General features: G+C 37.3%; 1 protein-coding gene across 9 annotated transcripts in view; it reads right to left on the bottom strand.

The window, feature by feature from the left end:
• The window catches only part of UBR2 (ubiquitin protein ligase E3 component n-recognin 2), a 124,545-nt gene that overhangs the window by 12,143 nt on the left and 94,845 nt on the right, over positions 1 to 17,557 (bottom strand). For 4 of the 9 annotated variants that reach the window (XM_038397673.2, XM_038397674.2, XM_043511847.1 and 1 more), the window contains 4 exons: positions 16,351 to 16,428; positions 15,813 to 15,983; positions 12,414 to 12,515; positions 8,616 to 10,953 (listed from right to left, as the gene is read on the bottom strand). In XM_038397673.2, the coding sequence (XP_038253601.1) occupies positions 10,812 to 10,953; positions 12,414 to 12,515; positions 15,813 to 15,983; positions 16,351 to 16,428 (493 nt within the window). In that variant the 3' untranslated portion in view covers positions 8,616 to 10,811. Of the gene's footprint in view, positions 1 to 1,828; positions 2,299 to 6,891; positions 8,151 to 8,615; positions 10,954 to 12,413; positions 12,516 to 15,812; positions 15,984 to 16,350; positions 16,429 to 17,557 lie in introns of those variants that run through there. The other 5 variants (XR_006280278.1, XR_006280277.1, XR_006280279.1 and 2 more) reach the window with 5 other exon arrangements.

The following is a 17,557-nucleotide window of genomic DNA, read 5'->3' as shown; positions in this document are numbered from 1 at the left end:
AATTAGGGCTTTAAGGCTCCATGCTCACTTGTTCGGGACAGTTGTGTCTACACATATCTGCATGATAGTTAGATTTCAAAACTTTTTTTTTTTTTTTTTTAAATTGGCTGACATCACTTTGTGATCCTTTCCATATATTTTTTGGTAATGTAAAAAGAGCATTTGAAAACTTAATTGTTTTTTACTCACGTTTACACATTTAATTTGAGCAACATACTTTAATGTTTAAAGTTAAAGTTAAAAGGCAAACAGGTTGGTATTTTGAGGAGTAAAATCTTTAAAAATAAACCTGAAGGAAAGTTTTTCAAAAATTTATATAACTTTTAGATTACCTGGTATTATCACAAATCTCTCATACAATATGATGTTTGTTAATATGCTAAGAGATGGTATTTTCTTTCATGTTCACCACAAGATGAACAGAATAAAAGAATTGTACTGAGAATTTATGCACTGTGTAAAAATCGTAATTAAATAGAACAGTGCAACTAACGAGACAATAACTAAGATACATCTTATGCTTACTGTTTCTCAGGATGTTTTTCAGCCACATATCTTGGAGTATGGTAGATATATTGAATTTTATATTTAAAGTAATTTAAACTATATTTAAACTAATGGGTGAAATCAAGCAATCATATGCTAGTTATGATTATTCTGTACATATGTTTAAAAATATGAAACCTAAGCTCTTTCTCCAGAGAATTCCTGGCAACCAACTCATAAAAAAATTGGCACCTTGGAAATTAACACTTAAAGCATTAGAGGAGTTTTCCAGATTATTTACAAATCCATTCCATTTGTCCTTAAGTAGAAAAATGCATTAAACCTATCCTTAGATCACTGGAAAAAATTAGTCTAATCTAATCTCCGAGATTATTTTGCTAGATTATGGTCCTTTGATTTCCTTTATCACTTACCACACCATAAAAGGTGCTAAAAGGATAAAATTTAGGGTGTCATTCTATTAATTCTTTGTCAGAGATTTACTTTTAGGTGCACTTGGAACACATTAAGAAAAGGAGTACTTGTGGCACCTTAGAGACTAACAAATTTATTAGAGCATAAGCTTTCGTGAGCTACAGCTCACTTCATCGGATGCTCACGAAAGCTTATGCTCTAATAAATTTGTTAGTCTCTAAGGTGACACAAGTACTCCTTTTCTTTTTGCGAATACAGACTAACACGGCTGCTACTCTGAAACTTGGAACACATTGTATATCACTCAAAATATGGTGCTAGCCAGAGAAACATCAAGGCTCTAAGAAGCTAGAATAAAACATAGAATGAATTTGCTGTGCACAGGCTCTTGAAAAGGGATATCTGGGGTATTTGTTTGCACAGCTGCCGGACAAACCCAGGCAAAGAGACAAACTGTAGAGGGCAAAACCTAGCCTAACCTACATTGTTAGTAGTATAGGTACAGTTCTAAAGAATTAAGCATCCGCAATGGTCAGGCACTGAGCTTTTTAAACTTCCCTCTGCAAAAATTTTACTCTTTTGTCTAATTGAGGGTATTTTCTCTCAACCACATTTTACCAATCTAGTTGATTGCTGGTCTTCAGATGCTTTGTCTACAGCTGCCTAATCAGTGTTCAGCTAAATAGCTATATTTTCTAATGAATTGTATGTTTCCTAAATGGTTCTCCCCAGCAGTATTCCAGAGATACAGCTACTGTAATTTTTATTTTAACTAGCGGACAGCTCCTCTTTTGATGGATGGAATCAGTTAATAACTTGCCAGTTATGGATGTTCTGTATGTCACAACATATTCTACATTTCGGTGTCCAGGACATTACAGGTCATTTGCATGTGTTTTTTTTTTCCTATTGTACCTTTCCACCTCCTCAAGGTGGATATAAAGCAATTGTGAGAAAAATCAAACTAGCTTTTTACACCAAAACAGAAATAGCATTAGGGCATCAACAGATAAGTCCATTTGCTAAACTCCACTTGCTACCATTCATGCTTTGCTGATGAAAATTGTGCATAACACAAAGTTAAACTGCCTTCTTCTCAGTTAGAAATCCACATGACCTGGTGCTCATCTCAGCTGGTCCATGGCAAAGGACAAGCTGTTGATTGGTGTTTATGTCCAGATCTGTCAGTAAGAAAGCTTTGCAAAAGATGACATAGACGAAGAATTTCATGCCAAAGATTCTGACCTCTTCCTTTGTAAGGGTTCTTTGTGTTCTCTTTCATATCCGCTTCTGCTCCTACCACCAGCATCACAAAGCTGATCCCAAGAGCAGTAGCCTCATTGTGTTAGATGGACAGACAGATTGTAGGAGACGGACCTGTGTCAGGACACAGAGAGGGTAGGCTTTATTGGTTACTGAAACTGGGCTCATAAATAAAATCAAATACTAAATATGCTAACATTGAATAGGAAAGTTTCCCACTTAAGGAAGGTCTCTAATATCTTATGATTATTATTGGATTGTATGATGACTGATTTGTATTATATAACCTGTAATATATTTACTTGTCCAATCTCAGTCAGAAACCAGAGAATCTGTCATATTGTAAATGCTGTTCTATAGATCTATCTATCTATCTATATATGCTGCTTGCAAATGTAAATTTAGATATTAAAATATATTGCAAGAAAAAAACACTTGTTAAATGAAAATGTTAAATATATACAGTTGAATACAGTTTTTCCTTAATTTGCATGATAGCTGATCTTTCGGGTTGTAAATTAAGGTCTTCAGTTTATATATAAATGCCCTATTTTATAGGTTTTCATAATTGGAAAGCTTCCTTCCTGTGAACAATACTCTGAGGAAAAACTATGTGCTCCACATCTTGAGCTTCTGGATAGGTTAAGGAGGTGCAGACACTCCCCCAACTCTCCCAGTTCTTATCGATAACACAATGTACTGGACTCGTTTAGGACCTCTTCTTGAGTTCCTTGTGCACATAAGACTCTCCACTGACATCACTGGGAGTTTTGTGTATGCAAGACTGAATGCTTAATGTATATACTGCTCCATAGAGAATTCAAAAAAGGAGTTAAGAGGAAGAGTTTCAAGCATAAAATCCCCAAGTTAGGCTCTTTAGTCTATATTCCAGCACCTAAGTAAATGGCCTGACTTTAAAAAGTCCAGGCACCCAGAAGCTCCCAATGACCTCAAGAGCAATATAATTGTCCAGGGCCTGATTTTCAGAAATGATGAAAAGCACAACTTCAGCTGAAGTCATTGGGAGCTGCAGTTCCTCAGGATCTCTGAAAATCAATTCAAGTGGGTTTTACAATTCAACTTAACATTTAAAAAAAAAATCTGATCCAGAGAGCCATTGCATTAAAAAACACCCCCACTTTATTATTTTAAATTAAATAATAAGGATAACGATTTCAAACCTGAGTGATTGAAGTTAGGCCTGATTTCCAAAAGCTTTTGACGGTCTTGAAGCACCTGCAGTTCACAGTGGCTTCAGAAGGAGGTGGGCATGCCCAAAAAAATACAAATCAGATCACTTCGTTTTAAGGTACCTTCCTGAAGCCTAACTTCAGGCATCCAGGTTTGAAAACTGGCTTAAGGTTTTAACTTTTAGCCGTTTAAGTAACAGCTATTTTTTTTTAAAAAACATAGTTTACACAGCAAAGGAGGCTATTTTATCAATTATGTTTATTTGACCAGACATGGAACATTTATTTGATAAAGTGTCCAAGTGAGGAAAATATAAACCGCTTCCTCAAAGCAAACAGTTCCTAAGTAACCTTAATACAATTTATAAGATTAGCCTTCGTGCATTACACTACCCTGGACACCTGATAATACTGAACAAATAGTCCCTTCTCTGTGTGTGTATGGCTTAATAAGTAGCACAGGAAGACTACATTAGGCTCCCCAGAAGAACTGCAACTGTTAAAGATAATTTACAAGGATGGAGTAAAGAAAGGCATTCCAGCAACACTCTATGGAATTTTTACTAGATTTAAAAAAAAAAAAAAATCATTGCCCTTAACTGAGTCAATGTAAAATGAGGACAGATCACATGCTTATTTAAAAAATAAAGAGCATTAGGGATTAGTTAATTAAGAGATAAGGCTAGAGGAAGAGAAGAGTCATGTGATAATGGTCCCCTACTGGGAGATGAATGCCTAGATAAAGTTATTTCTGGTAAACAAACAGTGAGGAAATGCGGAGCTCTTTATTTTCAGTTAAATTGGAACTAGTCATACTGGTAGCAAGATTTTACTTCATGTCTATTATGTTCAGTGACTGACTCATTTATATGAGGATCCCAAAGTACTTTACAAACATTAACGAATTAGGACTCAAAAGGTACTCGAGGTAGGTATGTTCACAAACATAGGAATAGAACCCAGCTTTGTGCGCTCCCAATCCTGTACTTAAACCACAGACATGGCTCCCCAAAGTAGTCAATCAATTTATCTTATGGATGTTAGCCCATTAGAATGTCAATATACCATTAGTGACTAACTATTCTGACTGATGCTGCAGAAAAATCAGACTTTCAGAAAAGGCCCACATTTAGAATTAAATGCGCTATGAAAAGTTGGCACAAAAGGACTATCTGTCAGGTCTGCAATGGATCATCTAATTAAACCTTTGTACTCCCTCATGAGGCTATTGAATTTCAATATATGAGAGAGAGAGAGAGAGAGAGAGAGAGAGAGAGAGAATGTCAGACTGCCCCCTCCTCTCAAAACAGAGTCAGTGACCACCAACTAGAAACAGAAATCAGGAGACACCAGGCACACCTGAAACTCACCAAGAACAACTTTAACCAGCAGGATATAGGATATATATATATACACACACATACAAACATACACACACCACATTTTGCTTCAGTGGGATAGAAAATGTCAAGTATGAGAGACATACTTCCCCAAATTGACTCATGGTAAGATCTCCCATTAAAAATCAGAGAGGAAAAATGAAACATAATTCTAGAAGTAAGAGATCACAGAAATAGTTTTAGAAATGCAACAACTTGCCAATGAAATAGAAGTGAATAATCATATTAAATGGATATGCTTGACAGAAATAATGGTTCTAGATAAAGGGGCGTTAAACTCCCTGCACAAACACAGGATCTAGTCCACTTGATATATTTATCTAGTCCCAAGACACCTTCATATTCTGCAGAATGCGAAACTTCCATTAAAAAAAAAGAACCGAGTCCTGCTAGTTGCAAAAGTAGCCTTTTGTACAGAAACTAATGTAGCTTGGTAGACAAAAAATGGTTCTAAGAGGAATGAAATGTCCCATTTATCTTAGTGGCACATTAAATTATCATTAGTCTCAGACTCAACAGCCAGAGATTATAAAACATGTAGTTGAACCATCCTGCATGTAAAATGTGAGTGCAGTTGCATGCTTAATTTGCTTTGCAATTACTCTAAAATTGTCCAGATAAATCAAGGACAGAGATAGTACTGGTGCCTCAAATTCCCTGCATAATTTCTTTCCCCTTTCCATGAAGTTATGCCACTATAGGTTTAATTTGGGATCACTTGGTACTGATTTATATTATCGGAAAATGAAATGTACAAAAAGAGACCTTAAAATTTCACTCACCTCTCCATAGGTCTGAACTTCTCATTTTAGTTGAGAAAAAAATACTTAGTTACTCACAAAAAAAAAATCATAACTTTTGTAATATTCAAAAATATCTGTTGTCTTGAAGTTTGTATCAGCTGCAAAATGTGCTTTAAGCTAGAGTTTTCCATAGGAAGTCTAAGCCCAGAAGAAATGTAAATATTTAGGCTCCTATACCAAAACTGATAGTATATGGATGGGCTGCTGCAGCCATGCACTTGCATAGTTGCAAGAGTAGAACCATAGTTTGGCAATTTTTTAGATACAACACACTTATCTTTAATTAAACTTAGGTTATTGAATCACACCTTTGATACCCCAAGTAGTAGGTAGGTAGGTGTTTTACCTCTGAAATGGGTTGCGGCAGCTGTTTAGCAGTACAAGTGAAGATTAACATCCAGCTGAAGACGACAGGAAGAATTTAATAAAACCAAAATACCAGAATAAGAATTTGGCAAGAACACTAAATGCTTATGCACAAAGTACTATGGGACTAGTACTGGGTGAAATTTTTTAGCCTATTTGTTTCCCTCTGTTAGCAAAAAAATGTAGATTTCACAAAACTGAAGTGTTTTGTGAAGTCATGTTAGTTTTGCCCAATTGTTTTGGCAAAACACACTCCCCGCAAATCTTTTGAAAAATCTTTTGCTGTTTTCAAAATGAAACATTTCCAAGTGACTTTGAAATAATCTTCAATTTAAAAAAATAAAACATTAAAAGCTCGAAATCTAAAGAGATTTGTTTGACGAGAAATGAATTTTTCAAACATTTAAAATAATTTTTTTTTGATTTTTCAGAATGATCAGCAAACAGAAAGATCAGTTATCTGCAGAGTTTTACATGGGATCTCAAATGACTACAAGTAGTAATGGTTCATTTATATTTCATCCAATAAGACTTCCTTTTGGTACCTGGGTACTAGGATACTAGGTCACTGTTTGACTAAAACAACATCTGTGCTGTTGTTCCTAGTACGTAGAAAAGTGTTGGGAGTGGGACTGAAGATTTGGTCCTCACCACATCTGACAGCTTGAAGGAAATGCACAGGTGAAGAGCCTTAGTGAGCGGAGATTGTTCCACTAAGTGGGTAGTAAATAAGCCAGTTGTTCGCCCTCTAGGAGGAGCCAATCCAAGGTAAGGAAGTTTATTAGTGTAGTTGTAGGTCCTTCGTTTTTGGTATTTACCAATTTATTTAGTAAAACTCCTGGTCTTTTTCAAAACTCATATTTAGGGTTTTTTTTTTGTTTTTTTGTTTGTTTTTTTTGTTTGTTTGTTTTACCAAATTTCACTCAAATTTTGGCTTTTTCAGGATCTGAGACAGGCAGGGTGCCAGATCCCAGCAGCCAAGACTACTTGATCACTGCGGTGTCAGGCACGCAGGGAGTGGAAAGCTGCACTCTATAAGTATTGGACTCCTGCCGAACAAAGCCATCTCCTGATCCCAGCCATTCAGCACAACTCTAGAGCACAAAGGGTCATCTGCTTCCCCTGCTGGACAGTGCGTGTGCACGGGAAGCAGATGGGGCTGTGCTGAAGTTCTGGGCACAGGAAGAGGCTCTTCTCTTTCAGGGGAGCTGGTACTTACAGGGTTTAGCCTTCCTTTCAATCTCCTGATCCCAGGTCATTTAGCACAGCCCTGTTCACTTCCTCTGTGCAGTGGCTGAGTCCGAAAAGCAGGAAGCAGGGTTCTGGCAGCCAAGACTGCCCCAATGATGCAGGGAGCAGGAGGCTCTCAACTGCGACATGGCTAGAACCCCACGCCCTTAGCCCCCATTAATACAGCTCCCCACTTCTGTTTTTGGTTTTTACCTATTTTCACAATTTTTTAAAATTTGTGAACACTGAAATTACCAGCAAATCAAAAAGAAAATAACCAAAAATGGAGGCCCATCAGTATCATGTTTACAGACCTATTAGATCCTCCAAATCCATCTCCCTGCCAATGCTGGTTTGTAGAAAGGATCCTGGACTAACCAATGCAGAAGGTAGTATGGGAAGCCCTCTGAGGGACATACAAGAGCATGATGAGCGTGTGTGTGTGTGGGGGGGAAGCAGGGGAGGGCAGAAGAGAATTGCTGTGGAGCTAGCATGAGCTACTCTTCACCAACAGAAACCAGCAACAGAAAACAGTGAGAGTAGTTAATGCAGACTTGTGGGGACCAATGGCATCAGCAGACAACTTGAACTATATGGTTGTTGCACCAAAGTAAGAGGCAGCTTCCCATGGTAGGCTAGGGACAGTACAAAGAAGTGCCATCTTGCCTGAACAAGGTAGGGTCTGATCTGAAGGCCCTTGTGGGAAAATTTGAACCAGGTTTGGAGGGAAACTCTGGGCAAGCTCTCTCTACTACAGACTTGGGGCTTCAGGAGAGTCTCACTCACTAAGTAGGTGTGTTGTTGTAAACTTAAGTAACTCTAACATTAATTCATTACAAATGTTACGCAACAGGTTATAACTCACATTTTTGAGTTGCACAACTGCTACCAGGTAATTAGCAGACATGAACAAGAGGAAGAGACTCAGACCTCTGGACAGCTATGAATGAAGCACAAAGGAAGAATAGACCTGAATTCTAAACAAACAAACAAAAATTGTGTACAAAGTAGTTTGCAACAGAAAAGGCAACATCCTGCCTCCTGGGGAAAGAAATAGCAGGCTTTGTTTGCCCCATTTGATTTACTTCTGAGTGAGTTTAAATTGTGTTTACTAATCAGCTCTTTAAAAAATGCCTCAGTCTGCTAAATGATGATCAGACTTTTTGGTAGAGGTCAAGACAGGGTTAGTTAACTAAAGTAATTGACACTAATATTATAATCATCTTAAATTTTTAGTCTGGGAATTGCAGGTGTTGCATATCCAGGTATTTTTCTTATCCTGTGATTAACACTACGGAGCAACAAGGTAATTGAAGGTAACAATTCCAAAGGTCAGCAAAACTTTTTCTAAAAATAAATAAGATTTTAAAAGTATTTAATGTCAACACGAAAGCATTTATTTTGATACTTTCAACTTTTTTTTTTTTTTTTTTTTTTTTTACATATGATACATTCCAAATTTTACAAGTAGTCCACAGATATTAAAGTTATAGCCAATTTATTATAGGTATTTCTTCCCTGATACTGAAACCATGTTATATAAATATTTCTACAATGAACATAAATACATGCAAAACAAAACAGAAAAGAAAAGATTGTTAATGACTAACCTTACAGAAAACACGATAAATTGTGTACTTTGCTATTTTTTGCAGCCATAATTCCATCAATCCATTCAACCCTCTGCGTCTCAGAAAAATGAGAAAAATGCCTTCTATCAATATTTTGATTTACCCAGAAAATCTGTCAGTGTAATGAATTGTGGCAGATACCATTTTGTTATTTCTGGAATATCTATGCCCATGATAAAACTGATTTTTTTCAATGCAATTTTAACTAAGTTCCCTAGACAGGTGGAATAAAGCAGAAGCAGCAAGCCTTTCAGTAAAAAGAACAGTGTTGCAGAAGAAGAAAATTCTTTTATGACATGCACAGCAAGAAGTTGATATATAACTAAGGAGAGGAAGGGTAGACTGATGGAACTTTAATGCTGATTTTCTTCCTGCAGATTTTGCAGCTTTCTTATAAAAAAGTGAGGTGTATATATGAAGATCAAAGAGCCATTACAGACAAGAATGTCGTATCTAATACCAGCCTTAAGAAATAGGAGTTGATAATTGTTTAGTTTCTCTATTTTGTATTGTATATATCTTAACTCAAGACTATTTCTGAGCCTGTGGAGAATTGTCCTGTACACTGTAACATATACAGAGTTATTCTGAAACATTAAATCTGTAAAAATGCAAACAATCCAATCAAACCTATTGTAAATAAAGACAGCAGCCACTGAAAGGATTGCTTGTCTGGGCTGAAGAGGAAATCAAAAACAAGCCTCAGTAAAAGAATCACTTTGGTTATTAAAACTCAGGACTATGTATATAAATTGTTTTAATAACTTACCAAAAACTTGGAAGGCATTAAGATTATGGATTTTCTATCAGAAAGAATGTCATTTTGAGATTTCTTGGGCGTCTAACATTGCATTTACTACATACAACTATACCATCAGGCACCTACATACCAAGTGCAAAATCTGTGCAGATATAGAATACATTTATAAAATATACTATAGACAAACATCTTTACAGAGCTTTAGTCAAGTGTCTACTATGTCAGAAAGTAAATGTGGTAAACTTGATGGTACAACTAAAAGAAAATGAACAGGAGCAAAAAAATGTCCTTCATATACAGAGGAAAATGGTTCATTTTTGTCTGAGAGTTTCTATTTGAAGACCTGAAATTAGTATACTGCAATAAGATGTAGGTGGGATTTGCACCTTTAAAGATGGAAGTCAAAAATGAAGAAAAATGTGACTTTAATGTATCGCCAATTGCCTTAAGACATCTTCTAAAACACGTCAACCCTTTAAATTTGGGAAAACAATCACATCGTGGAAAATGAAAGAGTTTCCCCACTATATTCAAATTGCAAACCACACAATAGTGTAAGGAGTGCAATGCTTCAGAAATAGCTTTAAATTAAATTGTTTTACTTATAAGCTAGTGTTAGTTATTTTAGTAAAAAGAAAATCAACTGGAAGGCAAAAAAATCTGCAGAATACGAATTAAAAAATAAATTTTAAATACACTGAGTTTAAGAGTTATCCACTGATGCAGACAGATACATCCATTTGCTACATTATTTTCATCCTTACTTTATTCCATTGCATGTACACAGTTTAAGTATTAAAATGCAGAATAATAAATAAAGTAAACTGGCTCAGATTACTAGCAAAGGGCAAAACACAATCAATAATTGTGCTTAATCTAGTCTCCATTTCAGCAGTTTTTTTCCCTCTTCCCTTCAATAGAAAAATCAGAGTCAGATTTCCAAGAAGAGCCATTCTTTTATCCCAGAAACTTAAGTTAATTTGCCCAGGTTCTATACCCCAAGAGGTTTCATGTGAAGGAAGCACAGTGCAAATAATACTACTAGTAAAACCTGCTTACATAGAAAAAAGTTTACATGGTTATCATAACCAGGATCTTTACAAAATAAATTGGAAAACAAAAGGTTAAATAGAAGGACTGGAATTGTGTCTTTATTTTCCTCAAAAAATTTTTCCCAATCCCTCTTATTTGAAAAATTTACTGGGTTACAAAAATCATAAAGAAAGTTCCAGTCTTCAGATAACCAATTATAAATGCTGCCAATCAATGCCAACTAGCGTTTGATTTGCTTCTTGTGCGTGTCCAATTTCTTCTGTGATACTGTGCTGTTGCCAGAGTTTTTGAATCTTTTTAAACCGTTCTTTGCACAAGTGTAAGGGATTCCCACGCCTGAAAAAGAATACATTTATTAGGAAACTAACAACTGTGAAGTGTTACAGAGCACTTATGTACTCACAAATAATACACAAAACACTTACATAATCTTTTAATGTTACTGTATATATAATACTTTGTTGCAAAAACTGCATTGAGAGTTGATGCCAAAGTAACTTGATCCTGTAGTATTTCATGTGACACTCTACAGACACAAAATTTTCATCTTGCGTAATGAGCATCATTAAAAATGACAGCCCTTTACATTTGTGTAAATACATGTCATCTCTTCAAGATGAGGAGAGATACTAACTTAGTTTGGGGCCTTATGCTCCCCCACAGTAGGATGCATATTGGAGAAAAAATAATCTATAAAAGCAGAAGAATTTAAGGAGAAGTTAAGGAGAGACACAACCACGGCATGCTTCTCAACCCCACTATGTTTGGGCTATCTGGTTATAGGTGAGGTACATATTATGGCAAACTTTGAGAAAACTGCTTAGGGGAGGCATGTTCCCCTCTGAAGCCAGTGGAAATTGTCAGGTGCCACTATATGGTCAAACAACACCAGTGGTATAGCACAAGCTTAATTTTTCTGACCCAGGCAAGAATGACCTTGCAGGAGTGTACTAGGCAATGCATGGGCCAATACACTATTCACCTCATCTCCTGACAGCATTGTGAACAAAAGGTGACACTGATACAGAATTGGGGAGGGTGGGGGAGGAGGATGACCCACCCTCATGACACACAAAACTTGGCCTGTTTTAGTTCCCTGTGACTGTTAAATGCTGGCATAAGTTACAAGAAGCCCCTGGGCTGGGGGAACAGCAAGTACAAAGCAGCACCAGGATTAGGGCAATATAAAGGTGAGCTTTAAACAATCTTTGTAGGCCACCACCAGCTTACACTTTATGATTCTGACCATTTGCAAGGATCTGGTTCCATTGTCTATAAAGCCAGTAAGAGTAAATGCTACTGAAGTCCAAGCTACCTCCTCCCCCTAAGATTAAAGACTTCAGCACAGAAACCAGCATGCAGACCTACACAAAGTCAACTTGCAACAGGAGATTTTCATCTGATATACACACACACACACACACACACACACACACACACACACACACACACACATAATTAACTATATTTAATAAACAAATTGGTCATAAAAAGTAGAATATATATTTGTCTATGGAACCTCAGAAATGCGGAGACATTATTCAAGATTTTACCCTTCAGGAAACCTCTTTATACCAGGTAAATTATTTCTCATCAGGTGTTTCTAACAATGTAAATATTTTTTAAAGGTTTCTTTTAGACATTACTGCAGCACACAACTACATTATTGCCCAACTTTAGCAGCTTAGTTATAAATTATTTAATATATAACTAAGCTTATTATATGAACCAACTGCTTTTGAGGGTAAAATGAAGTGTTTCAATGAATATTTTAAAACAATCTTTAGAAAATGTACCTGAGTCCCTGGTCTGTCTCTCCATAGTCATCAAGATAGGGAGGAGCATAAAAGCAGCCCTTTGTTTTTCCAGCTAAAAATAGCACTTGACATTCTCGTACTCTGCACAGAGACACACACAGGACATTTTAGTCATGAACTTTATGATGTGACCACATTTCTGGTATTTTCACAAACATTAGCTTCTTGCAACCCACACGTGTCTGTGATTCTGTATAATCTCCACATACTGTGGAATCAAAATGCAAGTACCATCCAAAAATATTTGTATCCCTCCTATGCCATGTAATGAAACAGTACAAAATTGTTCCACATTTTATCTGTTACAGCTAAATATCAGCATGCCTGAACTAATCTATTTAGAAGCTACTTAACACTGCAAAAAAAAAAAAAAAATACAATTTGGCTTCTCATTAACAAATAGAAAAGGAGTACTTGTGGCACCTTAGAGACTAACAAATTTATTAGAGCATAAGCTTTCATGAGCTACAGCTCACTTCATCGGATGCATTTGGTGGAAAAAACAGAGGGGAGATTTATATACACACACACACACACACACACACACAGAGAACATGAAACAATGGGTTTATCATACACACTGTAAGGAGAGTGATCACTTAAAATAAGCCATCACCAACAGCAGGGGGGGGAAAGGAGGAAAACCTTTCATGGTGACAAGCAGGTAGGCTAATTCCAGCAGTTAACAAGAATATCAGAGGAACAGTGGGGGGTGGGGTGGGGGGGAGAAATACCATGGGGAAATAGTTTTACTTTGTGTAATGACTCATCCATTCCCAGTCTCTATTCAAGCCTAAGTTAATTGTATCCAGTTTGCAAATTAATTCCAATTCAGCAGTCTCTCGTTGGAGTCTGTTTTTGAAGCTTTTTTGTTGAAGGATAGCCACTCTTAGGTCTGTGATCAAGTGACCAGAGAGATTGAAGTGTTCTCCAACTGGTTTTTGAATGTTATAATTCTTGACGTCTGATTTGTGTCCATTCATTCTTTTGCGTAGAGATTGTCCAGTTTGGCCAATGTATATGGCAGAGGGGCATTGCTGGCACATGATGGCATATATCACATTGGTAGATGCGCAGGTGAACGAGCCTCTGATAGTGTGGCTGATGTGATTAGGCCCTATGATGGTATCCCCTGAATAGATATGTGGACAGAGTTGGCAACGGGCTTTGTTGCAAGGATAGGTTCCTGGGTTAGTGGTTCTGTTGTGTGGTGTGTGGTTGCTGGTGAGTATTTGCTTCAGATTGGGGGGCTGTCTGTAAGCAAGGACTGGCCTGTCTCCCAAGATCTGTGAGAGTGATGGGTCGTCCTTCAGGATAGGTTGTAGATCCTTGATGATGCGTTGGAGAGGTTTTAGTTGGGGGCTGAAGGTGATGGCTAGTGGCATTCTGTTATTTTCTTTGTTGGGCCTGTCCTGTAGTAGGTGACTTCTGGGTATTCTTCTGGCTCTGTCAATCTGTTTCTTCACTTCAGCAGGTGGGTATTGTAGTTGTAGGAATGCATGATAGAGATCTTGTAGGTGTTTGTCTCTGTCTGAGGGGATGGAGCAAATGCGGTTATATCGTAGAGCTTGGCTGTAGACAATGGATCGAGTGGTATGATCTGGATGAAAGCTAGAGGCATGTAGGTAGGAATAGCGGTCTGTAGGTTTCCGATATAGGGTGGTGTTTATGTGACCATCGCTTATTAGCACCGTAGTGTCCAGGAAGTGGATCTGCTCCAACCCCTCAGACAGAGACAAACACCTACAAGATCTCTATCATGCATTCCTACAACTACAATACCCACCTGCTGAAGTGAAGAAACAGATTGACAGAGCCAGAAGAGTACCCAGAAGTCACCTACTACAGGACAGGCCCAACAAAAAAAGAACAGAACGCCACTAGCCATCACCTTCAGCCCCCAACTAAAACCTCTCCAACGCATCATCAAGGATCTACAACCTATCCTGAAGGACGACCCATCACTCTCACAGATCTTGGGAGACAGACCAGTCCTTGCTTACAGACAGCCCCCCAGTCTGAAGCAAATACTCACCAGCCACCACACACCACACAACAGAACCACTAACCCAGGAACCTATCCTTGCAACAAAGTCCGTTGCCAACTCTGTCCACATATCTATTCAGGGGATACCATCATAGGGCCTAATCACATCAGCCACACTATCAGAGGCTCGTTCACCTGCGCATCTACCAATGTGATATATGCCATCATGTGCCAGCAATGCCCCTCTGCCATGTACATTGGCCAAACTGGACAGTCTCTATGCAAAAGAATGAATGGACACAAATCAGACGTCAAGAATTATAACATTCAAAAACCAGTTGGAGAACACTTCAATCTCTCTGGTCACTCGATCACAGACCTAAGAGTGGCTATCCTTCAACAGAAAAGCTTCAAAAACAGACTCCAACGAGAGACTGCTGAATTGGAATTAATTTGCAAACTGGATACAATTAACTTAGGCTTGAATAGAGACTGGGAATGGATGAGTCATTACACAAAGTAAAACTATTTCCCCATGGTATTTCTCCCTCCCACCCCACCTCCCACTGTTCCTCTGATATTCTTGTTAACTGCTGGAATTAGCCTACCTTGCTTGTCACCATGAAAGGTTTTCCTCCTTTCCCCCCCCCGCTGCTGGTGATGGCTTTTCTTAAGTGATCACTCTCCTTACAGTGTGTATGATAAACCCATTGTTTCATGTTCTCTCTGTGTGTGTATATAAATCTCTCCTCTGTTTTTTCCACCAAATGCATCCGATGAAGTGAGCTGTAGCTCACGAAAGCTTATGCTCTAATAAATTTGTTAGTCTCTAAGGTGCCACAAGTACTCCTTTTCTTTTTGCGAATACAGACTAACACGGCTGCTACTCTGAAACCTGTCATTAACAAATGTTTATGAAAAACCTGAAACAAATTGTGTGGTCTAATCCTTCAATGCACATGTATTGTTGCATCAGCAGATGGGAGAATTATTATAATCTGATGCCACAGTTTTATTCCTGTGAAATTAATTTAGAGCTAAGTTTTACACCAAAGTTATTTTCATGATTTCTGAAAAACGGAACGTTCACCATGATCATTTCATTTATTTCCACTGAACTGTTACACAATACATGGAACACATCCTTTTTCTGATCAGCTTTGAACCTTCTAAGAGATATTCTTCCATCAAAGATAAAAGCTCCTAAAAAAATTCTGAAGTGCAGTGAAGATAAAAAAAACTATTTTTTGTGCAACTATTAATTAACTTATTTTTTACGAACGTAATTGTCTTTACATACAGTACGACAGTCACATTTATGGAAATATTCACTTCATGCTCATGTATACATGTACCCTACTAATAAAATTTAGATACAATGAAGTCCTTACCTGAGAAATATACCCACTCCAGAACCACATGTATACGTATGTGCAGTACAGGCTCCAACATCTTCCCCTTCTAGCTCTGTTTGACAACAGTAACTCTGAGAACATAGCATGGTCCCACATACAAGGCACAATGTTGGTGCTCTGCTTTTATCACCACCTGATTTTGGACACCTTTACATAAGCAAACAAAAAAAGTCCATACAGGTAGGTGAAGACAGTTAAATCTTTACTATGGAGTTATAGCTCAGTACTTTAAATGGTAATCAATAGACTCACATTTATTCTGGAAACTTTTCCAGTTAAATGAAGTTACAGATTTTAATACCTCCCCCCACCCCAAACTTCTACTTTATGTTTCTTTGAAATAAGTAATGAAGATAAGGCACATTAGTGGAAAAGATGGCAGTGAACATGTGCCATTTACTTTATGATTTTCTAAACAATCTTTTTAAGGCTCTCATGTTAGAAGATTTTCCCATTCATCAAAAGCAACAAGTGGCTTTTAACGCTCACCATCATAACTGCATAAAAAACTTACGAGAAATTAGATGCTTGATTAATGAGGCAGCTGTAATCATCTGGAAGGTCTATTAATTTGTTAGATTCTCTTGCATAGCTAAAATGAAAATCAAATGTTTCACAAAAAGTGGACACAATCATTGCAAACTCATATTTTCCCCAAGTGTTACCTCAGTAACAATCTTATGTAAGTCACTCAGTTTTGTCTTCCATATCTTATACCAGTCTCTGTATCTATGACAATACATTAAAATGGCATATAGGGGTAAGAAATTTGATATAAAAATTACTGTGAACACACATTTCTTTAAATATTACACTGATTTTATATTAAATCATAGAACAATTTATACGATTACCTGATAAGTACTGGTGGAGGCATGCTGGAACCACATTCAGTCCCAGTGCTATGTTAAAGGACACTAATGAACTTCTAGGGTGCAGGGTTTATACACACCAATTAATGCACAAGTTAGTGCACTTTAGACATCACACCCTTCTTGAGTGTATTACCTCACCACATAAATAAACTCTTACTTGATACTGTTCCATTTGCTGTTTCATAACACTACTCACAAGCCTTAATTTTCTTCCTCTCTGCCCATGTGAATAGTTCAACAGCAGCCCATTTTCAGCTTGATGTGATAAGCCTCAAACTGATGTACCAAATAGGAATCCAACATCCCATAATTGAAACACACTAGATTTGGTTTGCGTGGAGTCATATTTTATTATTTCTCCTATATAGCTCAAGAAAAGTCCAAGAATTATATATTCTTTCATTTGCATACTTTAGACAGCGTTTCATCCCGACACACGATAGGATTATATGAACATTTCTCCTGCTAAGGGATCAGAATATTGTAAGCAAGTCTCTGATACAACTAATATTGTTTTGAAAGCAGCCACTCTCTATCTAATTCAAAAGACTTCTGCTACAAGGAGTAAATTTGTGTTTCTTTTTTTCATTACACAAACACTAAAACTGAATATTTATGTAATTGGCAAATCATGAGTATTAATGTCAAGACCTTTATATTTTCCCTCCCATTTCTACACCAGTGGTCTCAACCTGCGGCCCACTAGCAGCCTGATCAGCAAAGAGCTGTGGCCCATGTGACATCCTCAGGGCCATACAGGTACAGTAGAAGCTTTGTTATCTGGCATGTAAGGGCCTGGGGGGTGCCGCTAAGTCAAAAATTCCAGTTAACTAAGCATTATACTTG

This window comes from Dermochelys coriacea, chromosome 3 (genome assembly GCF_009764565.3).
Source record: "Dermochelys coriacea isolate rDerCor1 chromosome 3, rDerCor1.pri.v4, whole genome shotgun sequence".
In the NCBI taxonomy this organism is placed as follows: domain Eukaryota; kingdom Metazoa; phylum Chordata; order Testudines; family Dermochelyidae; genus Dermochelys; species Dermochelys coriacea.
This window is presented reverse-complemented; position numbering and strand designations above follow the sequence as displayed.